A 12,202-nucleotide genomic window follows, 5' to 3' on the forward strand; every position below is an offset into this window, starting at 1 on the left:
CGAAACGATCTTCGGAACAGTGGACACGTGCATATACAATGACAACCCAGACCTTTGCTTGAGTGCAGAGGGGAGCTGTGTACTCACACGAATGACATCACCAGAGAATATTCCAGAAAAAAAAAAAGAGCTGCTCACAGGGCAGATGCTCCAGCGCATGTTCTATTGAGCATGTGCCGGAATATCGGGAGTGTGTCCTGCACACTTAGCAGACGACAGTGTCTGCATCTTTACTTATCGTCTGCTACGGAATATCTTGTGGCTGTGCTGCAGAATATTCCAACCTTTAGTAGTGCAGGAAAAGACATGACTGTGAGCACTGGCAGCAGAAAGCATTGACATTTTTTTCTAATTTTCCACTGAAGTATTCTGGGGAATGTTGTTCGTGTGGATACACAGGAAACCTTACAAACCACGGGGAAAAAAAAAAGGCAAATCCACAAAGAGCTGGAAACAGCTGGCACAGGAAACAATTGTGTCATCCGAGAACGTATAATAAAGGTTTCACTGCAAATCACCTCCCATGAGATGCCCAGATACAGATGGTGCAGACGTTATGAACGCATGACAACAGTGCATGTACTCATCGACTGCAACTAAGTCACCAGGGAGCTGTTCTTTAGATGCGAGTGACTCACCCTTGACTGTGAGCTCCGCAGACGACTCAGACTTTCCGAATTCGTTGCTGAGTTCCACAGTGTATTCTCCAGCCATATCCTCTGTTACGTTGCTGAACACCAGTTTCGCTATCTTGCCATCAAACTGGGTCGAGATATCCCTGGTCTCACGAACTGTACGCTTGTTCCTTCACAAAACAGTTTCAATATTATAGTACCAGAAGCATTATCAAAAATCGCATTAATGCATTTTTTAGGTTTGTATTGAGGAGACTGAACTGTGTTAGCGCCAGTGTTGTGATAAGTTTCCAGTAATACCTTATCTCCTGTTTGTTTCCATTTGGGAAGCAATGGGGAAGGGAATCAAGACATTGATTACAGCACAGCAGAGGTGAGTCTATATCTATATTCCATCTATATCTAAACTTGATTACGTTACAAACTCACTTTATCCACTGCACCGTCGTCTTGGTGGTCGACTCGACGACGCAGGTGAACTCGCAGGACTTGCCCTTCTCGACCGTCTGTCAATCGAGGTTATTCAAAAGTGTTATCTTCCTCATCTTCCGCTTCACAATCGGAAAGATAACAAGGTGTCCTTTCTCACCTGCGACTTGAGTGCCTCAACCACCTTTGGCTTCTCTCCTTTAGGCTTACTACGAAATAAAGGTGAGGCGTTTGTCAGAGAGGCAAGGGCAAGGTGAGGCAAGATTCAGAAGATAATTTGCACTCACGGCTCTTCTTTCTTTTCTGGCTCTTTCTTTTTTACTTCTTTCTTCTCTTCTGTTAAAAGTCAAGCAAAATTGTTGGTTTGTGCTTGTTGGATCTACGAGACCTCTGCTTCCTTATTGAAGCAGGGTGTTTCTGCATTGAATCTAAGCTGAACGAAACATTGTATGGTCCAGCAGAGATTCAAGGATGATCCGTCCTGTCCCTAAATTCCTATTCTCCACTGGTTCCCTTCGTCATTATCCTGCTACTCCTCAGACCCAAGGAAGTGCTACCTTCCTTGTTACATTCCTCATTGTGTTTACACCAGCTGGCTTTCATACTTGTTCTATGTTCTATGAAGGTCTGCATTCAAAAATTGCAAATGTGCACTGTTCACTGACAGCATCTGCCTATATTTCTTTATACAGAGTACTTCAGTGTCATTGATTCTTCACACAAAGTAAAATAAATACAATTTGTTATCCATTGTGGCACTTTCGAGTAAAGACGCAGTAGAATCTCGATGATACGAAAACCTGATGACGGAAAATATTCGTATCGTCCGAAAATTCGCATCAAAAGAGTTAAACCAAACATAAAAATTGAGGCATGAGAATAGACAGTAACAGTTCATTTTTCATTACTCTCTATAAAAGAGGTCGGTGGCAACGTTTTGCGTGCTTTCCACCCGCGAGTCGCGCAACGATTAATCGAGCAGTCTGAAAAAACGAATTTTGCTTCAAAGTCAACTTTACTAAGCACTAGTAGGCTGGAAAAATTTGTGGTTACTCTCCTAACGAACTTCCAGCTCTGCCTGATAACATCAGCTTCTATTTCCCGAAGCCACATTTCGTCACTGTACACTGATGGAGGCACTGCAATCACCACCATTCCGCAATTCGACTTCACCTAACGCATGCGTGTTTTAGGTGAAGCTCGCTTTACAGCACTGTCACGCGACTCGTGGGAAGACAGCAGTGCTGTGCCTTTAGAATCATGCCGTTGGCCAAAAATGAAGACGCAAAAGCGTTACTTTTTACCCGCCCCCCCTCTCTCGCAAAATGGCTTGGTCCCTAGGCCACATCCAGCACACCAATGCTCTGCCCTCAAGGCTCTCTTCACCTTTCTGGACACCACAGGGCTTCGATCCTTATTGTGAAGGGGCTCATTATTTCATTCCCCGCTCCACCACCAGCAATGGGGTAGAGTATCGCCCCGGCGATGAAACTCCCCAGCCATCATCCCGTAATAAAGTTGTTGTTTGACAGATATCTTCTACTCGGAGGAATGAAAAATGAAGAATCATTGTCTATTTTCTTGCCTCACTATTATAGTTGGTTGAATTTTTTTAATACGAATTTCGGATGACACCGATATTTTTCGTCACCCCAAGAGAGAGATTCGCTGGTTGGGCAAACAGAGTCCGAAATATCAAGCGAAGGGGATGTACGGTGTCCAAAATTTTGGACGTTCTTATACATCAACTCTATGGGGCCTGTGGCCGTTCCGCGAATGAGTCTAAATAATTGAGCATGTCCGAAAAATCGGGGTCTGAAAAATCAGTCAGCTACTGCATATTGATGGGCAAATTGAGCTTTCGATTTGTGAACAACAGCAGACAATCTCTGCTTTTATCCCTGGTGCTCCAAGTCCGCTCTTCTGTGCTTGATTCACTTTTATAAATATGTGATGCATCAAACCAGATGACCCTCACCTTCAAACTCAACTGTCACCGTCTGTGAGGCAGCCTCTCCCTTGGTGTTCTTTGCCATGAGCTTGTAGACACCCTTGTCCTGATCTGCAGGCTTGTCAATTTCCAGGGCGACCGCGAACTCTCCCGCAGACACCTGCTTGATGCGCACCTGGTGACGGGTGTCCTCACGCACCTGCGTGTTCTCCTTGTACCAGACGACCTCCGGTTGGTTGGCCGACTGCACGTGACACTCGATCACGATGGTTCGTTGCTGCTCCCGGCGGACAACCTTGGGTCGTTCCTTGATCACAGGAGCCACTGGAAGTTGTTGGAACAATGTAAAATGTTGGACGCTGTAATGTTGGACACTGTAAAATGCTCTACATGCATTGCGGGAGGTGCACCTGGCATACGGAGCGTGTTTTAACATGTAGAATTAGGGGAATCTTTTCTCTGTAGCCACTTCGAAGATGCTGGAACAATGAGTTTAGCACTGTAAAGTGCTCTACGTGTATTGCGGGAGGTGCACCTGGCATACGGAGCGTGTTTTAACACGTGGAATTAGGGGAAACTTTTCTCTGTACCTAAAGACTGGCCCCTAACCAGTCCTTACAATAACAACACTGACAAACTCAAGACTTGGTGGCCTGAAAGTAGAGTCTCGTGTTTTCGGGTTAAACCCGGTAAAACCTGTTTTTACACCCAAATTTGCATTTTACAACCCCGAAAACAAACTTGCAAAAGTGCAAATTCAGCCACCAATTCGGGTACTGGAGGAGGCTAAGCTCTACACAAGCTCAGCACAGCCTCTCAGCATCTCGTGCTCATCTAAAATGTCAGAAGCGCTCCTTTATTTTCCACCTGAAAATCTGCTTTTCAACACAATTTTACCCTGTTTTACAGCCCCTGAAATAAAACCCGGTTTTTGCCCCCAATTTTCATAGAATGAACCCAAAAGCACAAGGGTCTATCCGTAAGCTGATAACGAGTCCCCAAGAAGACTTCATCACAAGAACCCTAAACATGCTTCAAGCTTGTTGATGTGCACCACTTAGCATGTACCATAATTTCACGCGTATAAGCCGCACCGCAGATAAGCCGCAGGAGGCGTTTTTTGGGACGTTTTGAAAATTTTCTGGCAGATAAGCCGCACCCGCAGATAAGCCGCGGGGAGACGACTGATTTGTGCGACAAAGGAGACCATAGAGAAGGCCATAAACCCTGTGGTCCATACTACGGGATCGGCACAGTGTACAACAGAGGAGGTCAGTTCTGGAGTTCTACCAAGATCGGATTGTGCCCTTGTCGGGTGTTTTTCGTGGACTGATGGGTGAGTGATCTTCCAGAAGGCGTGAATCACTGTCACCACCCAAGTAACAAACAAAGGTTGGGCCAAGCTTGGCAGTGGTCAGGCTGGCATACCTGGCCTTGGTTGGTACAGCATCGGCCAACAAGCGTGTTTCTTGATACGGGTCTGTTCCTTGGCCAATGACTTGCCAAGCACTGGCTAGCCTACATTGTGCCAAGAGAGACCAAAACATTCCTGCGACGTTGCTCATTTACATACTCAATTGTCTCGCAACACGACTTACCATTCTTTGTTTGTTGCTTGTATTTCCCACCACGGACAGTGAGCACGGCATTTTAAAGCGCATAAATTGCCCACAATGGACAATGTGCGCGGCTTTTCAAAGTAAAAAAAAAAAGAGCAAAATGCCTTGATCACTAGGACCAAAAGAGCCCACAAAGAATAGCAATTGCATTTCTTTCCTGAGGAAGAACTGATACTCTATATGGGTTGCCTCGCGAACTTTCACAAATTCGAGAGCCCTGTTCACCTGATAGTCAAAATAAAGGGTGAGGTGTCCAAGTTTAATTAAATGCATGCTCAAAGAACATTGGAATGATGAACTGCTTGTCGTACTAGCACCCCATGAAGATGACGCCTCTGTTTCTTACTGCTTTTGATTTGAGATATTCACTTGGTCCATCGAAAGTCGAGCTTATGCACTGCTACACCATTCTGCGTTACCCTTTCCACGAGGCGACATACCGAGATTGGACCAAGGTTAGCAAGAGCTTGGCCTGCCAACCTAGCCGTGCTTGGAAAGTGCTTGGCCAACGAGCTCGTTTCTTGGTACGGATCTGTTCCTTGGCCGACGGCTTGCCAAGTATGTCGCTCTGCCTACCAGTATGCAACATTACGCCAACGTTGGCTGGCCAAAGGAGTCGTTGGCCAGCTGTCATCCAACTTTTTGCCAACCGTCGGCCATCGGCCATTGCTTGCTTGGGCACTTTCCTTAAAGCTGCTTGGGGGAATGCACCACGAAGATCAATCTACCCGAATGTGGACCCGTCCCTGTTACGCCCTGTTCGTGCATCGGCAGGGCAGTGCTGTTCCAGAGACACTGTCGACCCTTTCGTTAAAATCGGCGTATGGGGAAAATACCAGGAAAAAATAGTCATCAGATAAGCCGCACCGGTGGATAAGCCGCAGGGCGCCCGTGAGAAAAAAAATCGCGCATAAGCCGCGGCTAATACGCGTGAAAATACGGTAATGTCCCTTAATAATAGGTTTGTGGTGATGGGACACAATTCGAGTAACATCAATCATCAGTCAGCCAAGAACAGAAAGCTCTATCACTAAACGTGAACCACAACATGTTCTTCACAACCTCCGAGGGCACAAGCCTATCAGACGTCCGTAGTATCAGACGTCCTACTCCTCGCAGGATAGAGTATCATTTCCCCAATAATATGAAACATGTTTTAAATTTGCATGTCTTCTGAAGACACTTACGTTCAATGTTCAAAGTGAGATTAGCGTTGCTCTCTCCAGCTGAGTTCTTGACATTGCACTTGTAGATGCCGGCATCCGCAAATTCAGGATCCTGCGTGTCAAGATGAACCAAGTGAGATTCTACGTCGTCTGCTAACCCATGTGAACTTCGTCGTGCAGGCCAATGAGGGCCTTCGCCACACTCGCGGTGTGGATGTGACGACACTGTATATAGTTGTGCAATCCGCTGCTCGGTCGTTTCGAGGCCGGGCGGAAAAAAGTGCTAGCTGGCAGATTCCTGGCGCTCTGAAAGCACCAAGAGAACACACGAGACTGCTCTCAAGCAGCACAACATCTTGGCCCAATATTGGTCCAAGATTGGACCGACTGGATTGGATTGGACTTGGCTGGACTGGGATTGCATTGGACTAAAATTGGGCCAAGATTGGCCCATTGGTCCAATCTCTGCCAATATTGGTCCAATCTTGGATCAATATTGGACCAAGATGTTGTGTCCAATACACAATGTTGTGTCCTAATATTGGTCCAATCTCGGACCAATATTAGGCCAGTATTGCCAATATTGGGCCAAGATGTTGTACTGGTTTATGCTACGTTTCGACCGAGCGAACGCGGTTGCTCGGAGTCTGGCAAAAAAATCTGCCAGCAAACGGCCACGCGAATTTACCGTAAATATGAACCGTCTATCTTAACATCTTTCCTCATTTCTGTTCACACTTCTCCAGTTGACACAGGGGAAGAACTGCCTACCGTGAGTTCGAGGCGGATGTGGTAGACGTCCTTCTCTTCCCTGACCGTCTGCTTGATACGACTGGACTCTTTGACGACGGCTCCTTCTTTGTACCACGTGATTGTGGGACGAGGATCTGCCTTCACCTTGCATTCCATGATAATGAGCTTTCCATCTCTCTCGGCAGAGATTTGGGGCTTTTCCACGAAAGAAGGCGCCGTGCCCGTTGGGGCAGCCGCACCTGTCGTGAGCAACGGGATAAGTCGCAGGAACTGGGTTGGTACATTAGTTTTGACAGTGATGCCGAGTACTTATTACTAGTACGTTGCTCAGCATGTAAAGTTCGTACATCACTGGTGCAAGCACTGAAGACACTCTATTAGAGTCAAGCACAAACTGAAACACCAATTTTTGCAAGAACTAAGGAAAAGTCGTGTTGTCTGAACAAGTGCAGAGAGTTGGGCTAGTTGGAGAGATAGCAGATAGATGTGTTGTCTGGGATACCATGTTATCCACGAAAAGCACATACAGGCAGAAGAAAAAAAAAGAGGGAAAGAAAAGAGGGATATTAAATGGGAAACTGTGTAATCTGGGATTGTATTGTTGAGGTTTTGCTGCATATTAATTAATATTTGTTTTTGTTTATGAAAAAAACAGCATATTCTGTGCCATAAAATACAGTCATATTAGAGCATTTTTAGCACAGGGTATTTAAAAAAAAAAAAACAGTCTATAAGGTTCTGAGTCATACAATGCTGCAAATGGTTCTGGTTGATACAACCGCACCTCATTGATGTTACCAAAACCTTGCTAAAACTGCCTATTGCTACTCTATTTTAAACTAGACATGCTAATTTTGAGGCTTGGGTTTGATATTACTCATTTCTGCAATTATATACCAAAAACAAAGCCTCAAATGTCTCATTGTCGCAGGAAAGATCGATCCCCAAAAAGAAAGAAAGAAAGAAGAATCTAGACCGACAGCCCTGACAGAATGGATGCAGAGAGGATAGGATGGAACAGAACATGAATGAAAACGTGGAAGGTCAGAGACGACACACACATGGAAGCGTTCAGGATAGGACATAGGAAGGATAAAGGAAGGACATAGGAAGCGGATAGGATAGGACATAAAAGTGATAGAAACTTACCGGCAATATTGAGATTCAAATTAGCGTTGATGTCGCCGTGTTCATTACGGATATTACACTTGTATGCACCACCGTGATCTTTTCCGGGGTTCTACGGAAACACAACACTGATATTTTCCTACACATCACGAAACCACACTGAACATGCAAGAAAGCCTGAGACACAAACCCTAATTTCGAGAACAATTAGGTACTCTTCTTCCTTCTCCTTGACCATTTTGAACTTAAAATGTGCATCCTCTTTGAGCTGTGTCGTGTCGTGGTACCACGTGAATTCGGGGGCAGATTTCGACTTCACGTGGCACTCCATCAAGATCAGAGCTCCGGAGTCCTTTGGAATGATTTTAGGCTTCTGTGTGAACGAAGGGGCATCACCTTTCTTGCTAGGCTCTGCTCCTGTAGGAAGAACAAAAAGCGAGAAATGTTATTACAGTCGTGTACTTGCGCACAAAGAGTAAAGCCCTTTACATTCTATTTTCTTGTCCCAAGCCTGTTCCATAAAGTTGACCTGGACTAAGTTATGCACTAACATGTTTGTTATCAACCACTCTTAAACATTATGGTTTCTCGAGGACGAAAGTGGACGGCACTGAAAATATTTTTCGGTTAATATAAAGCACGTAGTTACACTTTTTTTTTAACTATAAGAAGTAGCGAATTTTAGATATCATGCAATAGCTTTATAAGCCTGTCAATTCAAATTATTTTCCTTTTCCTGGCTAATATGGACCGGATAAGGTTAAAGTTTGTTTACAGATAGAGCATGAAGTTTTCGGGAAATATTTTTTTCTAAATTCGGGGAGTAGAAATCGGGTAAATAAAAAGTGTGCTCTAAATTCATGCGAATTCGGGTGGAAAAACTTCCAGTACGCTAATTTTGGGGAGAAATCAGTCTCAGCTACTCGAACTAACTGTACTGGTTTGGTACAAACGGTGAAGTAACTGCGTTTGCTGTCAAACAAGTTTGTGTTTGTTCCTACAGACGATCTCAGTCAGGGTAATTTGCCGGGTAAAAATCTGGTTCACCAACCTTCAATTCGGGGAAGAATCGGGTTAAACCCTAAAACCTCAGGCTCTAATTATCAGCCTGTCAACTCGAATTCTTTCCCTTTTTCTCACTAATATGGACCGGATAAGGTTAAAGTCCGTTTATAGAGTCAAATGAATGTGAAGATGTAACATCATGAGTAGCAAAATGCACCTTGTAAATTGAGCGTGATGTTTGCATTGCTGTCGCCCAGCTCATTTGCAGCGTTGCACCGATAGCTTCCGCCGTCCTCAGTCGTTGGGTCCTGAAAGAAACGAATATCATCGTCAGAGTGTCCCTACCAGAATTTATACGTATTCAATTACTGAACCAATTGCACCACTCACCCTAATTTCGAGCGAGAGCAGGTAAGTGTGCTTGGAGAGCTCTTTCTTGGCCATCTTGTGGCGAGCCCCATCGGCTATCTGTTTGGCTCCCAAGAACCAGCCGATCTCTGGGAATGGGTGAGCCTCCAGGATGCATTCTAGGATCAAGGAGTCGCCTTCCTGACGTATGGTCGGCTTCTTTGGAAAACGGGGCGCCTTGCCCTCGGGTATTCTGAAGCGACGGACACGAGTTAATGCAGGTCCACTTATCCCGTTTACTCGTATGGATTAGCCCAGTATGTGTCTGCCCAAGAATTAAGCACCATAGAGAGGTGTACGTTGATTAGAATCTCGACACTCAACGTACAGTTACAGTTGAACCTGTCAATAACGAACGTCGATTTAATGAAATCCTCCGTTTAATGAAGAATTTCCGTCGCTCGTACGTGTCCCCATAGACGCCAACGTATTTTTGCGCTCGGTTTAACAAAATACATTCGTTTGGTTGGCTCTGTTTAACGAAGTCTCTGGGCAATGAAAGCCGATGAAAGCCTTTGCACGTGTCTTTTCCTTTCTTTTGTTTCATTCCGTGTTTTTCATTCCACACAATCACGTGAATTATGTTCGTAGACATAGCAGCTCTTGTTTGAGGGGATCAGTACAGGTTGGAAAAAAAAGGGGCTCTGTTTCACCAATGTCGATTAACATTTGAACTGAGGCCAACAGTCCCTTAACTTGAATTTAACGCTGAACTCTGGTTCACTAAAGGGATTTACTGTCATCAAAACATTTATCACATCACCAACTAACGTTTGTAAACAAGAATTGAATGTTCACTTTGAGTTTTAGCAACCCTTGATCTCAGTTCAAAGTGAACCAGCATGGATGAAACAGGGCCGAAGATGCCTAACTTTCTTAGTGTCTTAAATTTTGCAAAAGTTGGTACTTACTTTGGCTTTCCCGAGTCTGTAAAGAGAAACCAAGTAAGCGAGATTATTACATCGCAGTTTTCACGTGGCATCATGCAATCACATAGTCACGCAATCACAATCAGAAATAAGAAGACCACGTGACATCTTTCGCCGATGCAGTGGAGTCAGTTAGGGTTCGCTAAACAGTGTACGGTTTCAATTATTGCTCCTGGTCGGTGTGAGGAAAAAAAAAGTTTTGTCGTTTACTTTACTTAGTACGATTTGCCAACGCACATTATGCTTTCTTTAGACAGCTCGAAATATTCCCGATCAAGTTAATTCCTGTGCACGCGAAAGAGTCTGCTTGAGAGGACCATACGAATGGTCAACAAATTTGCTCACCTTCAAAGTTAAGCGTGATGGTGGCATGGCCGTCACCATGCTCATTGGTGGCCACGACCTTGTATTCCCCGCCGTCCTCCGATTTGACATTGGACACTTCTAAGCACACTGTGTGGTTGTGCGTTTCAGATACTATGGTGTACTTGTGCCTGGGACCCTCCTTCACTGGTTTGCCTTTGAGGAACCTAAAGTGGCCAATCATATTGTAGTATGTATTGGCAGGCAAAGGATATGCATCTCTGCAATGACGTCCAGGTTGTAGTGTATGTCTATGCTTAAGAAGGAAAAAAATAGTGAGGCTGCCAACGTCAGTAGAAGTGAAAGCGTATAGTTATCCCGATTAAGCCACGTTATAATCATTACAGTACTAATCGTACGTTGTAATCGCTATAATTAAGGTACTCTATCAAAAGCTGAAATGTGACTTAATAGTCTCCCACTGCCTCAAGTACGGGACAGAAAACTCATCAACCCATTACCAATCCTCTCTTACATGCTTCCTTCTCTCTCACACAGTGACACACGAGACGAAAAGTAGCTCGTTATATTTACGCCGGGTGCATGTATGCGTCTCACATGTGAACGTGTGAGTAAAGCAAGAAATATGTCAGGAAGGATAAGCAGAAGTTGTCGCAGGACCTGCCCGACCTGATGCCGACCATAGACCTACCGGGTCCAGGTTAGGAGTCCCAGTGCCGCTACACAGTGACTTTTCTAAGAACTATCTCAATTCCAATGCACATTATGAACAGCAACATACACGAGACTGCCATATTATCAGTTGCTTATATAGAATCCAAAGCAAGCCAAGGGACTTACCATTCAATCTTTGGCGTAGGTTCCGCTATTAGCCGACATTCGAAAATGATTTTCTTCCCGTCGTCTGACTGCTTAATGACAGGTTTTTCTACAAACGTAGGCTTTGCGCCTTCGTCGCCAAGGTCGTCGCCTAGGTGACATTAAAAAAAAAAAAAATATCGGGTAATCAAATAACGAGTGCCATATAAGACTGCGTCCAGCAGGTGTGCTTTACGGGGAGACTTACTGTCGAAATTGAGGGCTATCGTAGCGTTGCTCTCTCCGAGCTCGTTCTTTGCGGTTACCTTGTACTTTCCAGCGTCCTCAACCGTCACATCATCGATCTGCAACGTCGCGCTGTAGGAGTTGCCGTCCTTCTCGACGAACACCTGGGTTGGGTTTCATACTTATTAGGTCATTACCGGGTCATCCCAACATCCCATTACATCCCATTACATCTTACTGGGTCATCCCAAAGAATAATTTACCAAGAGCATCCTGAGTGCTTTCGAAATGCCCTGCCTATTATGTAAGACTGTGTATGGCGGCTAAAAAAAAAGATGACCGTTCTCTAACATGGTGGGATTCAGACAGTAAGAGCGGTGAAACTGAAGCAGCTACGCGGATTATGTCAGGGAATCTTCACTAGTAAGATTACAATTTTCAGTTCAATTCAATTCAATTTTATTTCCATCCAGTAGATGGTGGAAGCCGGGGCTAAAAGCTACAGTAGCTTGAGGGACATTTAAATAAATAACTTACCAAATGAGACTTTTAAGTCGCTAAAACATCCATTTGGGCTTGTTTGTAAGATGCTCCCATTTCACTAAAAGCGCTAATAACAAGGACAACACATATACAGAGCGCTCTGTGTGTGTGTGTGTTGTCCTTGTTTTTAGCACTTTTAGTGAAATGGGAGGCTTTTAAGGAGCTTTTTAATGAGCTTTTTAATGAGCTTTTTAAATATCTGTGGTAAGTAACTGTGAACATAAAAAGCTTAGCTAACAACTTATAAACTTGTGGAACAAAATTTTTT

General features: G+C 44.5%; 1 protein-coding gene across 4 annotated transcripts in view; it reads right to left on the reverse strand.

The window, feature by feature from the left end:
- Positions 1-12,202, reverse strand: part of LOC135390726 (twitchin-like) — a 139,304-nt gene that overhangs the window by 89,880 nt on the left and 37,222 nt on the right. For all 4 annotated transcript variants that reach the window (XM_064620571.1, XM_064620574.1, XM_064620572.1 and 1 more), the window contains 15 exons: positions 11,414-11,555; positions 11,188-11,317; positions 10,369-10,553; positions 10,006-10,021; positions 9,077-9,287; positions 8,904-8,994; positions 7,872-8,098; positions 7,703-7,793; positions 6,572-6,792; positions 5,822-5,912; positions 3,043-3,339; positions 1,352-1,400; positions 1,225-1,273; positions 1,065-1,141; positions 639-805 (listed from right to left, as the gene is read on the reverse strand). In XM_064620571.1, coding sequence (XP_064476641.1) covers positions 639-805; positions 1,065-1,141; positions 1,225-1,273; positions 1,352-1,400; positions 3,043-3,339; positions 5,822-5,912; positions 6,572-6,792; positions 7,703-7,793; positions 7,872-8,098; positions 8,904-8,994; positions 9,077-9,287; positions 10,006-10,021; positions 10,369-10,553; positions 11,188-11,317; positions 11,414-11,555 — 2,044 coding nt within the window. The remainder of the gene's footprint in view (positions 1-638; positions 806-1,064; positions 1,142-1,224; positions 1,274-1,351; positions 1,401-3,042; positions 3,340-5,821; positions 5,913-6,571; positions 6,793-7,702; positions 7,794-7,871; positions 8,099-8,903; positions 8,995-9,076; positions 9,288-10,005; positions 10,022-10,368; positions 10,554-11,187; positions 11,318-11,413; positions 11,556-12,202) is intronic.

This window comes from Ornithodoros turicata, chromosome 4 (genome assembly GCF_037126465.1).
Source record: "Ornithodoros turicata isolate Travis chromosome 4, ASM3712646v1, whole genome shotgun sequence".
Taxonomy (NCBI): domain Eukaryota; kingdom Metazoa; phylum Arthropoda; class Arachnida; order Ixodida; family Argasidae; genus Ornithodoros; species Ornithodoros turicata.